We start from the raw sequence: 22,857 nt of genomic DNA, 5'->3' as shown, positions 1-22,857 counted from the left end.
ACACACACACACACACACACACACACACACACACACACACACACACACACACAAAATCTTACTCCAAAATACACAGTTGTATCAGAAGTAGGACATTACTAAATGAAAACATATAATGCAATATAATTGCTTTTCATGCTTAAATGAATGATGAGTTTTCTTATTCACTCATGGGGCATGGACATCACTACATGGGCCAGCTTTTATTGCCCGTCCCTAGGTGGCCTTGAGAAGGTGGTGGTGAGCTGCCTTATTGAATCGCTGCAGTCCATGTGCTATAGGTAGACTCACAATATTATCAGGGAAGCAATTCCATGATTTTAACCCAATGACACAAATGGAATGGCAGCATATTTCTGAATCAGGATCATGAGTGGCTTGGAGGAGAATATGCAGGTGATGGTGTTACAGTTTATCTGCTGCCCTCGGCCTTCTAGATGGAAGCAGTCTTAGGTTTGGAAGGTGCTATCTAAGGAACCTTGGTGAATTTTTGCAGTGTGTTTTGTACATAGTACACAACTGCTGCTACTGAGCATCAGTGATGAAGGGAATGGATGTTTGTGGATGTGGTGCCAATCAAGCGGGCTGCTTTGTCCTGGATTGTCTCAAGCTTCTTGAGTGTTGTTGGAGCTGCACCCAGCCAGGCAAGTGGGGAGATTTCCATCTAAATTCTGACTTGTGCCTTGTGGATGGTGGATAGGCTTTTTTTGGAGGGTGGGTGTCAGGAGATTGGGCAATATTCCTAGTCTCTGACCTTTTCTTATAGCCACTGAATTTACACGGCTAGTCCTGTTGAATTTCTGATCAATGGTAGCCGCTAGCTTGTCGATAGTAGAGGATTGCAAAATGGTAACACCATTGAATTTCAAGGTATGATGGTTAGATTGTCTCTTATTGGGGATGGTCATTGTCTAGCATTTGTATGGCATGAAAGTTACTTGCCAATTTTCTGAGGAGTCGCAAATGGTGCTGAACATTGTGCAGTCATCGATGAATATCCCCACTTATGATGGAGGGAAGGTCATTAATGAAGCAAGTAGACGATTGGGCCTAGGACCCTAAGGAACTCCTGCAGAGAAGTGCTGGAGCTGAGATAACTGACGTCCGATAACCACAGCCATCCTTTTATGCGGCAGGTATGACTCCAACCAGCTGAGAGTTTTCTCCCTGATTCCCAGTTTTGCTAGGACTCCTTGCTACCACTCTCGGTCAAATGTGATCTCAGTGTCAAGGGCTGTGACTTTCACATCACCTCTGGAATCAGCTCTTTTGTCCATGTTTGAACCAAGGCTGTAATGAGATCAGGAGCTGAGTGGCCTTGGTGGCACCCAAACTGGGCGTCACTGAGCAGTTATTGCTGAGCAGGTGCTACTGATGACACTTGCCATCATTTTGCTGATATGGGGAGTATTGATGGAGTGATTATTGGCCTTGTTGGATTTGTCCTGCTTTTGTGTGTGGGATATATGCGGGCAGTTTTCTACATTGTTGTGTAGATGCCAGTCTGGCAGAGCTTGGCCAGGGTTGCAGTAAGTTCTGGAGTACAAGTCTTCAGTACTATAGCTGGAATGTTGTCAGACCCCTTATCCTTTGCAGTATCCAATGCCTCCAACTGTTTCTTGATATCAGGGAGGGTGAATTGAATTGTCTGAAGACTGACATCGCTGATGCTGCACATGAGTGAAGCATGTGATTGCACTCAAGGGTGTGTAGAGGAGATTCACTCTGATGTTGCCTTGGCTGGGGCAATTCAGCTGTTTTCATCAGAGGAGAGAAGGCTGAGGGGGGATCTGATGAGGTGTACAAAGTAATGAGGATCATAGTTAGGGTGTGTAGGGGTGTACGTTTCCCTTTGGTGGATGGGTTAATAGCCATGGAATATATTTTTAAGGTAAGGAGTGGGCAATTAAGAAGGGATTGGAAGAAAACTTTTCACCTGTGTGAGTGTCTGGCATTTACTACATAAAAAGGGATAGAGGCCAGAGCCTTGAAGCCATTTAAGAAGCATTTTGATGAGCACTTGAAATGCCATAGCATGCAAGGTATGTTCTAAATGCTGGAAAATGGGATTAGAATGATTAGAGATTTGACGACCAATGCACACAATGAGTCAAGGGGGCTTGATTCTTGCTGTAAAAACTCTATGACTCTGTTTTTGCAAATAAGAGAACTGACATTGCTTAAGCAATAGTTCAGAAGCAGATCTACATGTTTCTGAAGACAGGCTTGAAAAATTAGCATTTTAAGATTCGTTTGCGTCTGCCATAAAGAGCTGAGTGTAACAGCTCTAAACATAGCTTATTTTAATTAACTTTTTTAAACTCATGTGATGTTATGCTAGTTTTCAAAGTACAGCTTTTTGAGCCCCAGGTAATTTCTGTAAGAATTCTTCATTTTATTGCTTCGTAGATACACATTTTCTCTTAAACTCTGGTAACATTTCTGCTTCCTTTGCATTCTCTCCACAGAGTCATGTGAGACTAACATTCTCATACATTGTGCAGATGTATCTTTCCTCTATAGTACTTGACCAGGATGTGTTGCCATTCTTAGGGAAATGAATACTAGGAGTCAGTCTTGTAGGAAAAGATTGGGACTGCTAGCATATATTTGTCTTGGAAATTTACCTGAGCTAAACTCAACTAGCGTTTGATTAAGTGTGACATAGACATGTTCCAGAAAAGTATTAGCAAGAAGTGTTTTGTGGTACATTCAAAGCTTTCAGTGAATTAGCAAATCTCCTGTGATATTCCTTGCTGTGAAGTCAAGGGTAATCTCTTTTATGCAATATACTGTGTATCATTCAGGCCACTGATTTACCATGATTGAAATAAGTCAAGCTGGATTGCTTTTCATTCGAGTATTTGTAGGTATGTTAGAATATGTTTGTGCTTGATTGAAACTATTAAATGTTTGACCATGTTTATCTACCTCCCATTTTTAAAGCTCACAATGTTAAGGAAGATACAGCATTTGTCCTAGGTATGAGTTGGAGAGAGGAAGACAGATCTGTGGGCACATGAGTTTTTGAAGTGTTGAAAAGTTTTAGTTTCATTCATGGAGAGTGGACACCGCTAACTGGACCAGCATTTATTGGCCATCTCTAATTGCCCTGGAGAAAGTGTTGCTGAGCTGACTTTGCAGCCCATTTGGTGTAGGAACACCCACAATGCTGTTAGACATGGCATTCTAGGAATTTAACCCAGTGACACCAAAGGCACATCTATATATTTCCGAGTCAGGATGGCAGGTGGCTTGCAAGGAAACTTGAAGGTGGTGGCGTTCTTATAATCCCCATATGTATATGGCTGGTCCAGTTCTGTTTCTGGTCAATGGTAACTCCTAGGATTTTGATAGTGGGAGGAATTCTCTGATGGTGATGCCATTGAATGACAAGGGTAATAGTTAGGTTGTCTCTTGCTGGAGATACTTGTTATTTGGCACTTTTGTGGTGTGAACATTACTTATCGCTTGCCAGCCCAAATCTGGATATTATCCAGGTCTGGCTGATTTGGTTCTGTTCTGCTCGAGCATCTATGCAGTCTCAAATGATGTTGAACATTGTGTAACCGTCAAGAAAAATTCCTTTTTGACTTCATGATGGAGGAAAGCTCACTGAGAAAGCAGCCAAGCATAGTTCAGCCTAGGTCACTAGCCTGATGGACATTTGCACTGATGTCCTGGAGCTGAGATGATTGATCTGGAACAACCACAACTGTCTTCATATGTGCCAGGTATGACTCCATCCTATAGAGAGTTTTCCCTTGATTCCCATTGACTACAGATTTGCTAGGGCTCCTTGATGCTATACTCAGTCAAATGCTGCCTTGATGTCAAGAGCTGTCACCCTCACATCATTTCTGAAGTTCAGCTGTTTTGATCATGTTTGGACCATGGCTGCAAGAAGCTCATTAGCTGAGTCATCCTTTGTAAATTAATCTGAACCTCAGTTAGCAAGTTATTGCTGACTTGGTGCTGCCTGATAGCACTGTTGATGACACCTTCCATCATTTTACCGATAATCGAGGGAAGACTGATGGGCCAGTAATTGGTCGGGCTGGATTTGTCCTGTTTTCTGCACACAGAACAAATGCTGGCAATTTTTCAAATTGTCTGGGTAGATAGCTGTACTGTCTGCAGTTGCCGAGGCCCTAAAGTCTGGAATTTACTCCTGTAACCTTTCTGCCTCTCTAACTCCCTCTCCTCATTTAAAATGTTCCTTATAATCCATATCACGAACCAAAGCTTTTAGACACTTGAACTAACACATTCTTATGTGGCTCAGTGTTAAATTTTACATTATAACAAAAATTTAAAAATGCTGGAATTACTTAGCAAGTGAAGAAGCATCTGTTGAGAAACTTAATACGTTTGTTAGTCAGACAAATAATAAAAACAAAAGATTTGCCTTTAATTATCTCAATTTAGTGTACCATTTTTGAAATTTGCAACACAATCTCCTCCACATTGAAGAGATAGAATGGAGATTGGGTGACTGCTTTGTGGAATGCTTCCTTTCAGTCCACAAACAGGATCTCAAGCTTCCAGTTGCCTATCATTTTAATTCTCTTCAGTCCAACTGCCCTTAGCATCCTGCACTACTCAGATAAAGCCCAAGAATGAATTAAAATAATGAAAGCTTTAGGTTCAGCTCTTCATCTTCTCAGGACACATTTTAAAGCACTTCAGCCTCTAGGTCGAGTTAAAAAAAAAACAGATCACTGAAATAACCACTCTTGCCTCTTTTGTCAGAAACCACCATTTATTAAATTTTTTTTTGTCCAACTACCATCTCCTTTTGTTTTACACAATTGTTATTTTATTGTTCAATCACTCCTTTGTTTCATCCTATCACCGATCATTCCTTTTGTCCTTCCTCACTCCCACCCCATTCCTTTTCATGATTGTGCTTAATTGCTTAAAAACCTCTTACATCCCTAACTCTTTCCAATTCTGGTAAGACGTCATTGACCCAAAGCATTAGCTGGAATTATTCTGATAAAGCAAGGCTTCCTGCTGCCATATCTGGAAGAGGATTATATTTGTTGAAATGTGACCATGTCACTAACTATGCACTTAAATGATTATTGACTTACATTCCATGGATGCATACACACTAAATCCACAAGAGGGCTGCAGCAATTTAGTTATCATCAGGGCTAAGTGAATATAATATTCAGTGAAATTTGTCATTTTCTTTCACTGTCAACCTTCTATTTTCGTGAAGTTCACAATTTCTTTGATAAAGACTGAGGAAAAAAAAAAAATTCTTTTCCATCTCTTCCCCAACTACAGTTGGTAAATTAAAGTTTATTAAACATGAATGCTAAAAATTAAACAGTAGTCATACTTCTAAATAACACACTTAATTTAGGTCAATAAATTTAAACCCATTAACTGAATATTTACAATGCATGGCTAAGAAGAGATTCTGTTTTAAACTGTGATTGTAATGGATGTTAATATTTTAAAAATATTGTTGATAACAATGAGGTGACAATGAAATTGTTGCACTGGAAATAGTTAAGACAGTCTAAAATATCTTCTAAATAGCTTAAGCATTCAGTGGAATTCTTAGACATCTATGAGCTTAAGTGTAACTGCTTTTTTTTTTAAGGAAATAACCATGAAATGATCACCGCAATCTTGCTCATATGAATTATCTTAAAAATATCTTGATTAGAACCATTTAATTCTTATCCTTGTGCTCAAACCTTTTCAAATTCTCATCTGTCTTTTTCCCTGTAATCTCCAGATGTGTAATATCAGCACAAGCACCCAGATTCACTTTTCCTCAGACTGAGATCAGCCCCTTTTCCATATCATTGGTGTTCTTGGCTTCAGTCACCTAGGCCTCATATCCCATTTCCCATTCTAAGACCCTCCATCTCTCTTATATTCTTTTCTTCATTCGTAGCAATATTCAAAACCTACCTCTTCCATGAAGCTTTCATTCACCATCCTAATATCTCTTTTGCTTTCTGTTTATTTTGATTATGTTGTTAATAATTGCTTTAGGATATGGATCCTTTAACATAGAAGAATATGTACTTAAGAAAGACTGTTGAACTTTTACCTTTATTCCTTTATTTTTCCACTTAATACTAGGAAGGACTGTAATGTTGACTTTTAACTTTATTTCTTTATTTTTCTACTTATACTAAGAACAAAGGTAATGCTTTACTTTTAACTTTGTTTCTCTATGTGACTATATGTACCTAAGTTTTGTACCAAGGTACCTTTGTACCTAAGATGGTACTTTGTGTGGCAACATTATACACTTTTTACCGTGCTCTTGTATTTCTGTACTTGAGTACACGTGACAGTAAATCAAGTGCAAGATGTGTTGAGTGTTACAGGAGTGGAAGTACAAAAAGAAATCAGTGGGCATCTAGGGTACATGATAGTCTGGAAAGCTTTCAGTATTGTTCTGCATGAAAGACTTATGCAAAACTCAGGTGATTTCTTCGGCAAAATGTGTCAGCAATAACGAAGAAAAAAGTAGCAAATGCTGATTAGGAACGAAATGTTAGGCCAGGGTGAAATGTTAACTGGAACTTCTCAAGACTCGGGACTGGAGCTTCACCTGTTTCAAACCTACACAAACAATTGGAATTCTGCATGAACAATGCACATTTATATATACTTATTAAAAAAAAAACTCAAAATGTTCATAGAGTCTTACCCAGACAGAAATGGATGCTGCTGAAGACTGATCAACACATTGATTAAAGAGACTGATTTCAAATAGAACTTGAAAGCAAGGGAGGGATTTTGAGTTGGTATTCATGTAATGGACCTAATGGCTTAAAGCGTGATTACCAATGGTGGGTTGAGACGATATGGAAAGCAGAGTTTTGTTATGTAGAAAATGGGAGGTCAGTAAACAGTACATTGTATAGTTACTTCTGAAGTTTTCAGTAATACAGGCAAAGACATTAAAGAGATAGAAATAGGCAGTCTTTGGAAAATGGAATAGTCAAATAGGGCAGTTTGAGAACAATCTGAGAAAATAACTGTGGAGTTGTGTGGAACTTGTGGCAATACTGGTAGATAAATTATTTAAGATGGTCTCAAATATACTTTCCTATAAAACATGAGATTGGTGTGGTTTTGCTAAAAACTATACAAAACACTGGTTAGACAGTGTTCTGTGTACAGTTCAGGTCATTATATTACAGGAATAGTATTATTTGAATAATTTGATTGGGAAGGCTGGGGTTGGTTCCTCTGGAATTGAGGAACTGAGGGGAGATTTAATTGAAGCGTATAAATGTATTTAGAATGGATAACAAGGATCTATTTCCCTTCATCGTTAACTGAGCAGCATAAATTGGAAGTAAACAACTTGAGAGATGTTGAAGAGAATTTTTTTCATCAAAAACATTGTGGAGCTGAAATGGAGCAGGAGGCAGATACCCTCATCACATATAAAAAGTGATTCAAATGCATAATTTACAAAGCTAGGGACAAATACCATAACCTACAGGGCTAGGGACGTACTGCCAGAAAGAGGAACCAGCTTCAATAGTTCTTTTTTGTCTGACACAAACTCAATTTGCTAAATGGCCTTCTTAGATTTCTATGATTTATTTTGTGTGTATTTGCCCTCAACAGGACATTTCCCAATGAAGCAATGTTTATGTTGTCTCTCATAATATAAGAAATTAGGCATGGATATTGTGCTATTGAAGAATCCAACAAACATATTTCACAGACAACAAGGTGCAGGGCTGGATGAACACAGCAGGCCAAGCAGCATCATAGGAGCAGAGAGGCTGACGTTTCGGGCCTAGACCCTTCATCAGAAAAGGGGGAGGGGAAGGGGGTTTTGAAATAAATAGGGAGAGAGTGGGAGGCGGATAGAAGAGGGATAGAGGAGAGGATAGGTGGAGAGGAAACAAACAGGTCGAAGAGGCGGGGATGGGGCCAGGAAAGGTGAGTGTAGGTAGGGAGTTAGGAAGGGGATAGGTCAGTCCAGGGAGGACGGACAGGTCAAGGGGGCGGGATGAGGTTGGTCGGTAGGAGATGGAGGTGCGGCTTGAGGTGGGAGGAGGGGATAGGTGGGAGGAAGAACAGGTTAGGGAGGCAGGGACGAGCTGGACTGGTTTTGGGATGCGGTAGGGGAAGGGGGTTTTGAAATAAATAGGGAGAGAGTGGGAGGCGGATAGAAGAGGGATAGAGGAGAGGATAGGTGGAGAGGAAACAAACAGGTCGAAGAGGCGGGGATGGAGCCAGGAAAGGTGAGTGTAGGTAGGGAGTTAGGAAGGGGATAGGTCAGTCCAGGGAGGACGGACAGGTCAAGGGGGCGGGATGAGGTTGGTCGGTAGGAGATGGAGGTGCGGCTTGAGGTGGGAGGAGGGGATAGGTGGGAGGAAGAACAGGTTAGGGAGGCAGGGACGAGCTGGACTGGTTTTGGGATGCGGTGGGGGGAGGGGAGATTTTGAAACTTGTGAAATCCACATTGATACCATTGGGCTGCAGGGTTCCCAAGCGGAATATGAGTTGCTGTTCCTGCAACCTTCGGGTGGCATCGTTGTGGCACTGCAGGAGGCCCAGGATGGACATGTCGTCTGAGGAATGGGAGGGGGAGTTGAAATGGTTCGCGACTGGGAGGTGCAAAACTTTTCCTTCTTTTAAGGGAAGTTATCAAACACAGGTATTCCAAAGTTTGTCATCGACTATTCCACTATGGTGGAATTAAAATTTAATTAATTGAAAGTTAGACTCAGTAAGGATGATCATGAGTGTTATCAACTGTCATAAATACCCATCTGATTCTTTAAGATTCTTAATGGAATAAAATCTATCATCCTTATCGGATCTCCCCTACATGTAACTCCAAACCACAGCAATGCAGTTAAGTCTTAAATTCCCTCTGGAATATCCTGTCAAGCAACTTGATTCAAGATCAATTTGGGATGGTCAAAAAGTGATTGCCTTGGCAATATCTCTTGTTACGTTTTCTCTTGACACAGGGTTAAATGTAATTTTAAGACACTCCACTGAAACACTCTGGGTTATTTCACTGTTAATTTTACTGTTTATTAGTAACTAATAAAGGCAAGTTTAGAAAAGCATCCTAGGTCCATTTTAAGCTATTCATGGAGCAGCTTAGGATTTGTCCAGTTTTTGAGAACTCAAATTGTATTAATTATAATTGTATGTTTCTTTACCTGTTCTATTTTTGTTAAAGATTATTGTTATCTACAAGTACGGTATTGTAGTGTCATTACAACAATTTGAGTTTAATGATTAAAAGCAATGAACAGTATCAGTAATATGCAAATGAATATGAAGAACTGCTTAGTTTTCATTATGCCTTTATAAACACTTGATCTTGACATAAAATTTATCACTTTACATCTACATTCCCATATCTCAGAGTTAGCAATACTCTGCCAGTGAGGGTTCTCATTATTATAAATGTTTCTCAATTTTCTTTCCTTTATTCTTTCATGGGATGTCGGTGCCTCTGGCATGGCCAGCAATTACTGCTCACCCCTAATTGCCCTCAAACCATCTGGTTTGCAAAGCCATTTCAGACGGCATTTGAGAACAACCACCTGGAGCCACATGCAGGCCAGACTCAGTAAAAGTGATAGCTTTTCTTCCCTAAAAGGACATTAGTGAACGAGATAATTTCATAATAAAAATATTGTTAAATCTATCATTAAAGTACTGCAGATGCTGAAAATCTGCAAATAGAGAATGCTGGGGAAATTCCACAGGTCTGGCAGCAGAGTTAACCTTTTGAGTTCATTATGACTTAAGAATTGAAAAGGAGTTGGAAATTTTATTTGTAAAACTAGCTGAAATCCCAGAGGAAACAGCACAACTTCTTCAAAGTAAGCATACTTGGAAGAGAAGCAGCAGTGAATTGAAAACTGAAAAAAGGGTAAAATACGGTAGATGATGGAATTCTGAAAAAAAAATGCTGGAAAAATTCAGCTCTGGCAGCATCTGTGGAGTGAGATGATAGTTGCATGGTCATCACAGAGACTAGCTTTACACCAGAGTAACAAAGTGCGGAGCTGGAGGAACACAGCAGGCCAGGCAGCAGAGGAACAGGAAAGCTGACGTTTTGGGTCAGGACCCTTCTTTTTCTGAAGAAACATCAGCTTACCTGTTCCTCTGATGCTGCCTGGCCTGCTATGCAGCATCTGCAGTTCTTGCTATCCTAGTTTTACGCCAGATTTATTAGTTGAATTTAAATTCCACCAACTGCCATGGTGGGATTTGAACCTATGTCATCAGAATATTAACTTGAATCTCTGCATTACTAGTAAAACAGGTATTACCACTATGCCATTATTGCTCAATTGTGTTTTACCATGTCTGTTAGATTTTTTTTAAAAAACTGTTTCAATAGCACTGGCTGTGAACATAATGTGGAGGGCTCTGAAGTACTTCTCTGCATGTTTTTTGTCACAGAGGTTTGGCTTGTCAGACTTTTACCAACTGACAACTGAAAAGGACCAAGTAACTCAGCATTTCAGAAATATATTTGCACTGTAAAGTTTTCAGTAAAGAGGACAGAAATTAGCATTGTTCACGAGGGATGCATCCTACAACATATCATACCGCAAATTTACTACTTTTTCTTTTGCTTAGGATGGCAATGGATACATAGATGAAAATGAATTAGACGCACTACTAAGGGATCTCTGTGAAAAGAACAAAAAGGTAGCAAAATCATACTGCTAAGCCATTAACGTTAAATGAAATACAGAAAATGAAGGCATATTTGAAAGATTCTGCATGGAATTTAACTGATTTTTTTTTCAAACTCAGGATCTAGACATTCAAAATCTTACAACATACAAGAAAAGCATCATGGCTTTGTCTGATGGAGGAAAACTGTTTCGTAAAGATTTGGCATTAATCCTGTGTGCTGAAGAATTTTAAATATCTTGCATTCTTGTGTGCTTGTGATATGTGTGACGATAGCTGTGTGCTAAAGGGTGTAGGATATGCCTGTAAAGTTCACTGACTGCATATAGATTAATCAGTAGAATGTGCAACACATTCTTTCTGATCTGTTGTATCTATACTCTTTGTAATTTACTGCTTTTGTATCTACAAAATTCATACAAATATATACTGAAACTGATAATAGAATATGTGGCATAAACAACTGTTTTTGTCCAGCAGTGAAAGAAAGGTTTATATTAAATGTTCACAAAACTGGTCAAGATTGTTTCATAAATGCATTGAAGGTATAAAGGTACATTGTGTAATTTCCATAATTTACAATTAAAGATGTTAAAAATCAATCCCATACAAAAGGTTTTCATTTATCATCATTTCTGCTTCTTTTGTAAAAGGTGTCTTTTTTCAAAAAAGGTGTAATGCTTTCAATTAGAGGGATAACAAAATGCAAGTTGAGTGAAAACAAACTGAAGCTGGAAATTTCTAGTACTATGCAATTTATCAATGAGTGAGTTAAAACCCATTTAGTTTCTTTCCTCATTTATTTTGCCTGCTTATTTATACTTGGATTTTTGTTCTCTTCATCCTTTGCATGTCTGGGATATACAACAGACATAGGAAACATGATTGATATACAGAGAATTCAGAGACTGAGCAAACAGAGAATGAATAAGGTATAGGATAACTAAACAGCTAAGAAAGCTGAAACAACATATAACAATTAGACATAAAAACATGTGCGATAAAATTGTTCTGTATATTTAACACTGATTGCAGACGTAAGGTTTTTGCTTACAATGTGGTCACTGGAGCAGTGTGCAGGACAGTGGCTTTAAACTTGCCTGTAATTTTATATTTCAAAAGGAAAATAAGTAATTAGAAGTTTTAATTATACTAAACCTAATATCAAGATCTTATAAACCTATCATTTAAAAAATTATTTTTCAAGCTAATATCATATGATACATTTCAAAGGACTGTTACACTTATGTATCACTTCCTTTTCAAAAATAATTACAAGTTAATTTACAAGTTCAAGGATTCATCCTCAATTTCTATCCCTGGACCTCACACAAGTGTTTTATTGGAAGTTACCTGGGAAATATTTTCAGAGTAACTCAGTTCGACTCTGCCTTGTGGTTGGACTGACTAGAGTAGCAGAACTGCAATATTGCAATTGTCAAACTATGATTCTACAAGCATTGATAACTTTTTACTGTTATGAACTTTATCTTGTGTACACATATCAAATTACTTAGCATAAAAATTGTTGCTATAAAAGATGTTTCAAAGGTTTAAAAATTAATTTAAGAAACTGATTAAAATAAATCAAAATAAATCCACTTATTTACTCTAACAAAGTTATCAAGATGCCTGGTGTAAGACACCTGACATACATTTGTTTAAACTCTGTTTAGCTGTTCACAAGATTTATGCCATACTTAGGAACCTTTGGTCTTCCTGATCAGTGACTCTAGCATATCCCATTGTTCACTTGTTACCTAAAATTTAAAAATAAAGATGTTATTGTTATTTGGCAAATCAAGATCATGAAAGAATTCAAATAGAGCTAAATGATGTCATCTTTCTGAAAAATGTAATCCAAATCTAAACATGTTTTACTAGAAAGTAATAGCATGCATCCCCTCCTTCTAGAGTACCAACATGTAATAAAATTTGATTTTCGTGATGATGCACCACTACCATGGTTAGCAAAATGTAGTTTGCTGGAAACCACACATTTTGGGTTGATAAAAAGCTGCTGATAGCCCGGATGTCCGTGGATATTTTGCTGTGTCTCCTCTATGTGTTGGATTTCTGAAGTTAAGACTAAGGGAAAGGAGTGATAAAAAGAATGGGAAAATAGCTGAAGGTGACATTACCTTCTGTAGACTGTTAAATTCACCAGCTATGTAAACATATTCACCACCGTCGAATCTTATGACCTATAAAACAATATAATTACAAGTTTAATATTCAGTTACATTTAACAAAATATACTTTATATTGCATAATACAAACAAAATTCACCAGTTACATTTTAGTCTAGTGTAATGCAGAACACCAGACAGATCAAGTTAATAATGACACCATAGAACATTGCTTTTACCCAGGAGCTTGAAATGCCGGAGTTAGTTCGACTCTTTTCGCTGCAGCAATACCTCAGTCTGTCAGTCAATTTGTCAACCAATTCATGTCATTTTCTCTGATATTATATTTATAGTATAAATTGTTGCAATCATTTGAAATTTGGCAATCTTGCATTTATCCTGACTTTAAACTTGCCATTAATTTGATATTTCAAAATGAAAATAAATAATTAGAAGTTTAAATGACGAGAACAAGATGAAAAAATTTTGCAACTTATTTCTCTCTTCTCAACAGTGCTTTTGTGAAAACCATTTTCCCAGATCACTCAAGAGCCTGGAACTTTGTGCAGGAAACCAAACTCATGAAAACATAATAATGAACAACAACCAATGAATCAGATCAAGTTCTGCAGTACTGCCACAGCCAACCATGAGTGGTAGTGAACAATTAAATAATGCATTGGAGGGGACTTCACAAATTGGACAGGTTAAAGTCTGGTCAATGGTAACCACCAGGAAATCAGTTAATGGGGGGAATTCATGATGGCAATACCACTACATATTAATGATGGGGGTAACCCAATGCATCAGTGCAAAAGAGAAGACTTAGGGACTTACAGAAATCTTTGGCAAAAGTGGCGACTGGATGAACGATCGGAGTCTGTCAGCTTTTAAGTCCAGCATCACAGGTGCAAGTCTTAAGCTAATACTACTCAGGATATCTAGAAACAACTGAAAGAAGTGTCCTGCTTTGGCCCTGACAGCATTCTGTAATTCTACTGAAAACTTATGCTCCAGAAACTCCTGTGTGCCCCTACCCAAGATGTTCCAGCACAACCTCAACACAGGCATCATCCTGACAATGTGCAAAATTGCCCAGGTATGCCGTGTACATAAAAAGCAGAACAAATCCAACCTAGCTAATTACTGCCTCATCAGTAGAGTGATGAAAGGGATATTAACAATGCTATTACCAACACTGTTATCAATACACTGGTCACTGATGCCAGGTTTGGATTCTGCCAGGGCCACTCAGGCCCTGACTTTATGCCAGATTTGATTCAAACATGGACAAAAGAGTTGAATTCCAAAAGGTGAGGGGACAGTGACTGTCCTTGACGTCAAAGCTGCATTTGACCAACTGCAGCATCAAGAGGATCCTAGAAATACTGGAGTCAATGGGGATCATGAGAAATCTCTATTGGTTGAGGAGTCATACCTAAAACAAAGGAAGATGGACATGGTTGTTATAAGTCAGTCACGTCAGCTCCAGGATATCTCTGCAGGACTTCCTCGGACCTCAGATTAGCATCTCTTGCCCAAACATTTTAAGCTGTTTCATTAATAGCCTTTGCTCTACCATAAAGTTCAGAAGTGAGGTAAGATCACCAATGACTGCACAACTTTCAGCACCATTCAGAACTCCTCAGATACAAGTTTACACTAATTCACCATCATTGTCATTTAAAAAGGAATTAATCATCCCTCAACTCAAAGAACTAAAAGATTTTGTCATTTAAATTTTATACTTTAACAAATGAAAGGTCATCTAGACGACACAATTAACAAGTCAAATAAAAAAATAATGATTCTACATTAACTAAGATAATTGAGACATCTTCCAGGCCCTTTTTTGCTGCACACTGCATTTCTGGCAGATATGTAGCATACGAACAGTTCCAAAATGACCCTTGACGCTGCAGTGGGCTTCTTTCCTCCCAGAGTCACACTATTGAAGCTTCCAGTAGCCTTTGAAAGTCGCTCCATTCAGCCTGAATTTTATGGAACTGATTTTTGCCAGTAAGGCTCATCTCAGTACTTCCATGACAAGACCCTGTCTGTTCTGTTCTCTTCATTTTGAAGCGGAGAAAGAATAAACCTTTTCAACCATCCTGCTTGGTTCTTAAAATAACTAGCCCTTCACATCTTCCCTAAGATAGTGGTCCATTTTCAATGAGATACCATGCAGTAACGCAATGAATTGCCCCATGAATGGCAGGATCCTGGAAAGTATTGAAAATCAGAGGGACCATGATGTGCATATTCACAGGTTGCTGAAAGTAGCAGGGCGGGTCAATAAGTTGGTTAAGAATGCATATAGATACTTGCCATTATCAGCCGAGCCGTAGGATACAAGAGCAAGGAGATTATGCTGGGACCAAATAAAACTGTGGTTAGGTCACAACTGGAGTACTGCAGTTTGGGTCACCACATTATATAAAAGAGGTGAATGCACTGGGGGAGTGCAGAGGAGATTTGTCAGGATGCTGCCTGGGCTGGAGGACCTGAACTGTGAAGAAAGATTGGATAGGTTGAAGGATCAGTAGGAACTGCCGATAGATTGCAGGAACAGCACCTCATATTTCGCTTGGGAACCCTGCAGCCCAATGGCATCAATGTGGACTTCACAAGCTTCAAAATCTCCTCTTCCCCCGACCTCATCCCAAAACCAGCCCAGCTCATACTCACCACCCTAACTTGTTCTTCCTCCCACCTATCCCCTCCTCCCACCTCAAGCCCCACCCCCATCTACCTACCAGCCTCATCCCACCTCCTTGACCTGTCCGTCCTCCCTGGACTGACCTATTCCCTCCCTAACTCCCCACCTACACTCACCTTTACTGGCTCCACCCCCGCCTCTTTGACCTGTCTGTCTCCTCTCCACCTATCTTCTCCTTTACCCATCTTCTATCCGGCTCCCGTACTCTCCCTATTTATTTCAGAATTCCCTTCCCCTCCCCCATTTCTGAAGAAGGGTCAAGGCCCGAAACGTCAGCTCTCCTGCTCCTGTGATGCTGCTTGGCCTGCTGTGTTCATCCAGCTCTACACCTTGTTATCTTGGATAGGTTGAAGTTGTTTTCCTTGAAGCAGTGAAAGTTGAAATGGAACATGAAAGAGGTACATTAGATTATAAGCGATACAAACAGGATGGATAGGAAGGCACACTTTCTACTCGTAGAGGGGTGAATAACCAGGGAGCAGACATTTAAGGTAACAGGTAGAAGGCTAAGAGCAGAGTTGAGGAGAATCTTTTTCATTCAGAGGATAGTCAGAGTTCAGAACTCAGTGCTGAGTTGCAACAGAAACTGGTATAATTTAGATATTTACTTGCATTGCCATAGCTTAGAGGGCTATGGGTCAAAAGTTGGAAAATTAGATTAATGTAGTCAAGATTTTTGTTGACCAGCAGCATGAACATGATGAGCTGAATTGCCTCCTCCTGTGCTGCAAGTGTCTATGAGATAGTTTAAAACACAAGCATTTTGTAAAATGTCCATAACAGTTCAATAACTCCAAGTCAGGTTGGTGTGAGAAATAAAGAAATGTAGGGGATGTTGCGCTCACGTATGTTGGATGGCTTTGAACGTCTGGGTGGTGGAGGTCACAGATTTAGAAGCACTGTCAAAAATAAGCACAGGTGCCCAGGCATCTTGTTGCATTAAATTCTTTAGATTATACAAAATTGCAGCCATGGTATCCAGAAGATAGATTGTGGATGTTGAAGCTTGTGATGGTATACCAACGTAATGATTGTTTCATTTTGGAAGATTGAGCTTTTTCAGTATTGTTGCAACTGGACACATAGCGGATACACTATCAAATTTCTGACTTGTGTCTTGTAAGAGATGGAAATCAAGTGAGGAATCAGGAGGGAATTCAACCATTCAGTGTCTGACCAGTTCTAGGAGATAGTGCCTTCACACAGCTCATCTACTTGAGTTCCTACTGAATGGTTCCTTCACTGATTGTCTTGGGGTCAGATCTGTCTTGTTGGAACTTATCACTGCCTGTCTATGGGTTTATAATCAAAAAAATGTGTTTTAAATAAATATGAAGCATAGTCCATGTATTAAAGACAAATACTGTGGATGTTTGAAATACACAATAAATGCTGGAAGTGCTCAGCAGGTCTGGGATCATCAGTGGACTTAAATTCAATAATTTTCCATCAGTTCAGATTCTGTCAAATCTACTAACTATATCTAGCATTTTCTGTTTTTATTTCATTTCAAACGTTAACTTACTGCTCCTGAAACCCAGTTGGCATAATCACTGCAGAGGTAGGCAGCAAGGTTGGCAATTTCATTCACTGTACCAAAGCGGCCCATTGGAATTCTCTTCAGAATTTCTTTTTCAAACATACCACTTGGGTCAAGTCGGCTAAAGGCGCCCTACAACCAACAGAAAACATAAGTGATTGGCTGCAGAAATTATAAACTGGCCAGAAAAATTTAATTTGAAAGTCACAATATGTTTCAGTGAAGAAATCTTTAGCTCTTAGTTGAAATACAACTACTTCAAAACAAGGAGCTAAATTCAGGCTCATATTGGCTTAATACACTATAACTGACTATAGATGCATGGCTTTACCTCTATTTTGTGTGAAACAAATAAAGTTCTAGTCAGTCATTAACATGAGGTCATAATCATCACCCAAAAAGATATAGGGCATTGATTTTCCCTGGATGTATATTCCGGCTAAGCTTACTTCTGGGACGTAATGCAGAAGAAAATAGGTGCAGCTACTGTGGTCAATTGGCTGCAATCACTTTGAACTCCTTTATTATCTCCGTAGATAGCCTATAGTTAATGTTGTCTCAATATCCTACAAAGGTAAAACTGAAGGCAACTAAAGCCAGAGCTCCCTGGATGATGGAATGAGCACAAAACATGGTGTTTGATCGATGGTAGCTTGATAATTTATTTTAACCATTAACTTGTTGGGATTTAATGTTTAGAAAACAAACCTGGCAAATATTCAAATTAATTTGGAGTAAGAAACTTGCAATCTGGATATTAACAAGAAATTATTTGAAGGAGAAAAATAATGTTTTTTTTTCCCTTATTCTTGTAAGAGATGCAGATGTCACTGGCAACGCCAGCATTTGCTGCCCACCCTTAGTTGGTCTTGAACTGATTGAAATGGCCTAGGTAAAAACCCATCACATTGCTGTGGGTTGAGAGTCACATGTAGGCCAGACTAAGTGAGAATGACAGATTTTGTTTCCTAAAATCTAATTTGTCATGCCAATCATTTCTTGGTCACCATTAGATTAATTTTGGCAATTCCAGTCTTTTAATGAATTCAGAGTTCAGTATCTGTTATGCTGGGATTTTCACAAACAAGGAAATGGTTGTAGAATCACTATTACCTTTGTTTTAATAGGTCCTGGCTGAATCACATTGAACCTCATACCATATCGGCCCCATTCAGCAGCAAGTGATCTGCACAGTAAAGCAAACAAAACAAAAAAAAAAATCAATTTCTGCATTGGCTGAGGCAAAAGACATTGGAACAACTGAAACTTGAAAAAATAAAACAGGGAATAAAACAAATTAAATTAATAGCATGTTTATTAAGTGCAGCAACCTTCAAAGACATCATTATTTCCAAAACATTGAAATCATTCTCTCTGCAACTCAAGTAAATTATGATGGTTAGTGTTGGGTTGGTTTGGCTTGAAATGTCACTGCTTTCTAAGAAATAAAACTATTTCTGCAATAAAAGCTAACGATTTAGATCTTCTATACAGTTCTGAGAGTCTAACAATATTCTTTTCATCTACCTCTTCAATAAAGAAAACACTGCAAAACATCAAAGGTGATATTCTCAATATAGTTTAAAAGCTAAGTTGAACAGAAGTGCGGACTGCAGATTTATTTTGGTAACACATCATAGACATCACAGCAGAATACTTTGACAAAATGTCAAACATCAAACCCTTGAGTTCAAAAAAATTTATCTGCTATTTAAAGTTGCATGTCAAAAATTATAAATAAAACAACACTTACTTAGGACTCCTGCAAAAAATGCTAGTTATCATTTGCACCACTGCCTTCAAAGTATTTCATAGCTTGTTTTATATATGGATTCATAAAGTAGCAGAAAGATATCCATATCAATATATTTAATGTTACAATCAAAATATTCCAGTATTCAGTCAAAGGCAGCAGGATTAAACTGAAGATAAGACTGGGCCATATAACTTAAGCGCTTAATTCACTTTAAAAGCATATGTAACAACAATGAGCCTAAATTCAGGCTGAAGATGCTTTGTAAACTCAGAAAATGATTTCAGAAAAGCCAAGAAGAAGGGAGTGCAAATGGTATTAATGACCAAGCATCATGCCCTAGGAATGCCCAAGCTCGCTCGTCACATAGCAGCATTCAGAATACTCAGGAGAAGAGCAAGTCTGCCTGGGAAAATTCAGTCATGGGATGCCATCAGTCAGATGGACAGAATCCAAGTAGCTTCTCTGCTATGCTTGCTGACAGGTTCACTAGTGAACTTACTGCAACAAACACAAATCAGAACCAGTCTGTAATTGGAGGAACATTGAGAAGGTCTCTGGCGCTGGGTCATTGTGCCATAGGGATTGAATTGGCAGGGCTAGGGATGAAAGGGAGAGGTTTATGGGGGGAGGAGGTTGAAGATAAGAGATGTAGAAGACAGGAGAGTTGCTGTTTGGGATGGAGGGATAGTGTGTGGACAAAGAGTGGGGCAAGTTGGAAAAACAGAAGCTGGTGGCTGAAAAGGCAGGGGAAAGATTAGATGATTAAGGAAAATAGAAAGAGGAACACTACAAGATTTTTCTACTTTCTCTACACTGAATCTGTCGTGAAACCTAGGGCCAAAAAGAGAAATCATGGACCCTGGTGCTTTTCCTGTTTCTGGGCCCCTTATTTACCCCAGTCTGTAATCCTCCTCCTCACATCACTCAGAGTTGGGAGCAGGAGTCAAAATGTATTTTAATGCCCCTCAGCACACCCACCACCACCACCAATGGGCTGTTCTTGAAAAATTCGTGAGGACGTCTTCTTGGTTATTGGCATTTTTTATCATTAACCCATTTATTCAGTATTGCAGTCACATCGTAACAACAGCTTCCATGTTTGTGTTGACATCAGGTATTTGGACTCTCCCATAAGCAGTATTAGAAGAGTACATCAATAGCCTTAAAACTTAGCAACTCTACATTTAGCTTGAAGATACAATGCGTAATGCAACCATTGATTTCTTAGACCCTGTGCAATTTCAATTTACACTTGACAACAAGTAAAAGTTGACAAACTCATAACTTAAAGACACATTCAGAGTGCTGTCGCACATGCAGAAAGCTGGAAGATTTTAACCAAGTAGTTACTAGCATGTTCACTGCATCTTTAAATTAAATTTAACAATTGACACAGTGCTCACTACAATAGCATCCACTATATTCTCTCCCCACCCCTCGCCATGAAGTAGTTCTTAACCATAAGGAACCTTAAACTATAGATTTCACTTTCTTTGGAACAGAAATCATTACCTCAGTGATTTCCAGTTTTCCTGGCTGTGTTAATTTTGTATTCCTTTGTTGACTGGTTTAAAACTGTTCATTTTCATCTGGAGCTTTTCTTTTCTCCTACTCACCTTGCAGTTGTCTTCCATCCACCCCAGTCTCCCTGACTACTCCATCCACTCTTTCCTCCTCCCCACCCCATCTTGGGACATAGGGATATTGTCACTGCACCACAGGAGTCCCTCTCCTGTGCACAATGAAATCCCAGTTAACATCCACCAAGTGAGTACAAAGAAACCCTCAATTAACTGATAGTTAATATGATTGAAAAGAGGAGGATGGGACCAACAGCAACTTATTTATACAATACCTTTGTCAGCAAAATGGATCAAAGTGCTTCATACAGAACTAATGAAAAAAAGGGATGTAGAGCCAAATAGACTAAAAGAGGTTACAAAAGGTTTGATCAAAAATGATCAAAAATTTGAGGAATGCTTTAAAGGAGGAGCCAGTCGTGCAGAGTCATAGAGAAGGAATTTTAAGGAAATTGGGACATGGTTAAAAACAATGGTGGACTACCATCCAAGCCCTTGGTCAAGAACCCCATGTCAGGGGAATGGACTGTTTGGGGAGAGTGGGAGATCAGCAGTTGTAGAACAGCTGTGAGTGTGTCTTCAAGGACCATAAATGGCTTTAAATATGGGATGACAAACTAAATTTTGGACTTTAAAGCACCAGGAACCAGTGGAGTAGATGGATGATGTGGAGTAACTTTGACATGGAAAGGAAATGCAGACTTTAGATAAGCTACAATTTACGGGGAGAGAGGAATGGAAGGCTGCCCAAGAGATCACTTAAATGATTGCATCTCAAGGTGACAAAGGCAAGAATGAAAGTTTCAGCAGCAGATAAATTGAGGAAGGTACAGGGATAGTTGATGCTATTTAGGGTTTGAAAGCACAGTTCATGGTCGAAAAAGTAGAGCAGAAGGCAAAGAAGCTGCATGCTTGATTATAAAATTGGAATGGGTGACTCAAAGGTCATGAAGATGATCTGAAGCACAAGTGAGAAATGGGAAAGCATTTACAGTAGGTGAAAGTTATAAAATAACAATTATAAGATTGAATACGATGTGGAAGTGAGACAAGCTCAGATTTTGAAATTAACCCATTGTACATCTACAAATATACAGAGACAGGAAAAGGTTCAAAAATAGTTATTTATATAATAAATAAACTATAATAAAATAATACACCTCAAGGCATTACACAAGATCAAAAGCATACAGGAAATAACAGTGAGCCAAAAGAGTTATTAGAACAGGTAACTAAAAGCTCTGTCAAAGATATTTAAACAGATAATTAAAGAAGGTAGAGATATGGAGAGGGTTAGGGAAGAAACAAAGTTAAAGGCCTAAGTCATTGATAGCGCTAATGGTGAGGCAAAGCATAGCAAGGATCACTGCAGGCTAAAATTGGGGGAACAAGAAATTTCTTTTCCAACCTAGAACAATCACATCCTTCCAATAATGTGGTGAGAGATTCCACATGACTGGTTAACCACCTTATCACCTGTCCTGCTATCTTCACGGTTCTGTGGATATGCACACCAAGATCTCTCTGAATTTCAGTAATTTCCAGTATTCTCTCACTGTGTAAACCCTTCCCTTGTTAGTTCTCCACAAGCGCATTACCTCACACTGTTCCAGGTTGAATTCTATTGCTCTGCTGACCTGATCAGTCTGTTGATATCCTTCTACAGTTTATGACTATTCTCACTATTTACCACTTTATTGAAATAAATTCAAGATTCCAATGGGGCTTAACAAGGTAGAAGCTGAGAGGATGTTTGCGCCTTATTTAGAACTGGAAACAGAGTTTTAAAAAAGGGGTTCCTGATTCAGGATGGAGATAGGGAGAAAGTTATTCTTTGGAATTCTCTTCTTCAGCAAGCAAGAGGCTAGGTCATAAGGGAATTGGAAATGACTGGTTTTTAATTTGTGGGGGGGGGGGTGTAGAATTAAGGTGGGGGTGTAGAATTAAGGCCAACATCAAATTAGCCATGATCAAATTGAATTGCTGAACAGGGCAAATTACCTACTGATGTTCACATGTCTTAAATCCTTTATTATGTTCTTATTATGTATTAACGAGGAAGACCAACTTTTGCAAGATTAAACCAGGAGCAAGTTAGAATATTTAAATAAATGTAAATCATGTGTCAAGTAGACGGAAGGAAAATTATAGGATAAAGAAATAAAAAACAGGAAAAAAACCATTAAAACCAACAGATTATTTAAGATAGCTCAATAGCAAAATTTGAAAAAATAAGGCTCAATTTTGACAATTAATTTTGTGGTACAAGGGTCTGTAGGCAGTAACTAAGATAAATGAGGTTATTAAAAATTCATTTCCATCTGAACGTACAAGCTCTAACCATTGCTGACGCATTCACTGGCTACGTTTCGTAGGGATGTGGGCTTCACTGACTAGCCCATCCCTAATTCCTCAGAACGTTGCCCAAAGGTTAACCACATTGCTATGGGTCGGCAGTC

The 22,857-nt window shown here is 38.8% G+C and overlaps 2 protein-coding genes across 4 annotated transcripts in view; one reads left to right on the top strand and one right to left on the bottom strand.

The window, feature by feature from the left end:
* LOC109929753 (calretinin-like) overlaps window positions 1-22,857 on the top strand; it is a 117,654-nt gene that overhangs the window by 25,077 nt on the left and 69,720 nt on the right. The window lies entirely within an intron of this gene.
* LOC125482932 (2,4-dienoyl-CoA reductase [(3E)-enoyl-CoA-producing], mitochondrial-like) lies at window positions 10,153-18,250 on the bottom strand. Of its 3 annotated transcripts, none has more exons than XM_048595758.1 (5): window positions 18,176-18,250; window positions 17,048-17,194; window positions 12,816-12,878; window positions 12,330-12,434; window positions 10,153-11,774 (listed from the first exon to the last, which is right to left on the bottom strand). In XM_048595758.1, the coding sequence occupies exons 1-4, from the start codon at window positions 18,215-18,217 to the stop codon at window positions 12,375-12,377; spliced, it is 312 nt and encodes a 103-aa protein (XP_048451715.1). In that variant the 5' UTR covers window positions 18,218-18,250; the 3' UTR covers window positions 10,153-11,774; window positions 12,330-12,374. The 3 variants fall into 3 exon arrangements, with proteins under 3 accessions (XP_048451715.1, XP_048451717.1, XP_048451714.1); XM_048595760.1 differs by having other exon boundaries at window positions 12,375-12,434; XM_048595757.1 differs by having other exon boundaries at window positions 10,153-12,434.

This window comes from Rhincodon typus, chromosome 4 (genome assembly GCF_021869965.1).
Source record: "Rhincodon typus isolate 14 chromosome 4, sRhiTyp1.1, whole genome shotgun sequence".
NCBI lineage: Eukaryota > Metazoa > Chordata > Chondrichthyes > Orectolobiformes > Rhincodontidae > Rhincodon > Rhincodon typus.
Note: the sequence above shows the minus strand (reverse complement) of the source record. Positions and strands in the feature narration are given on the sequence as shown.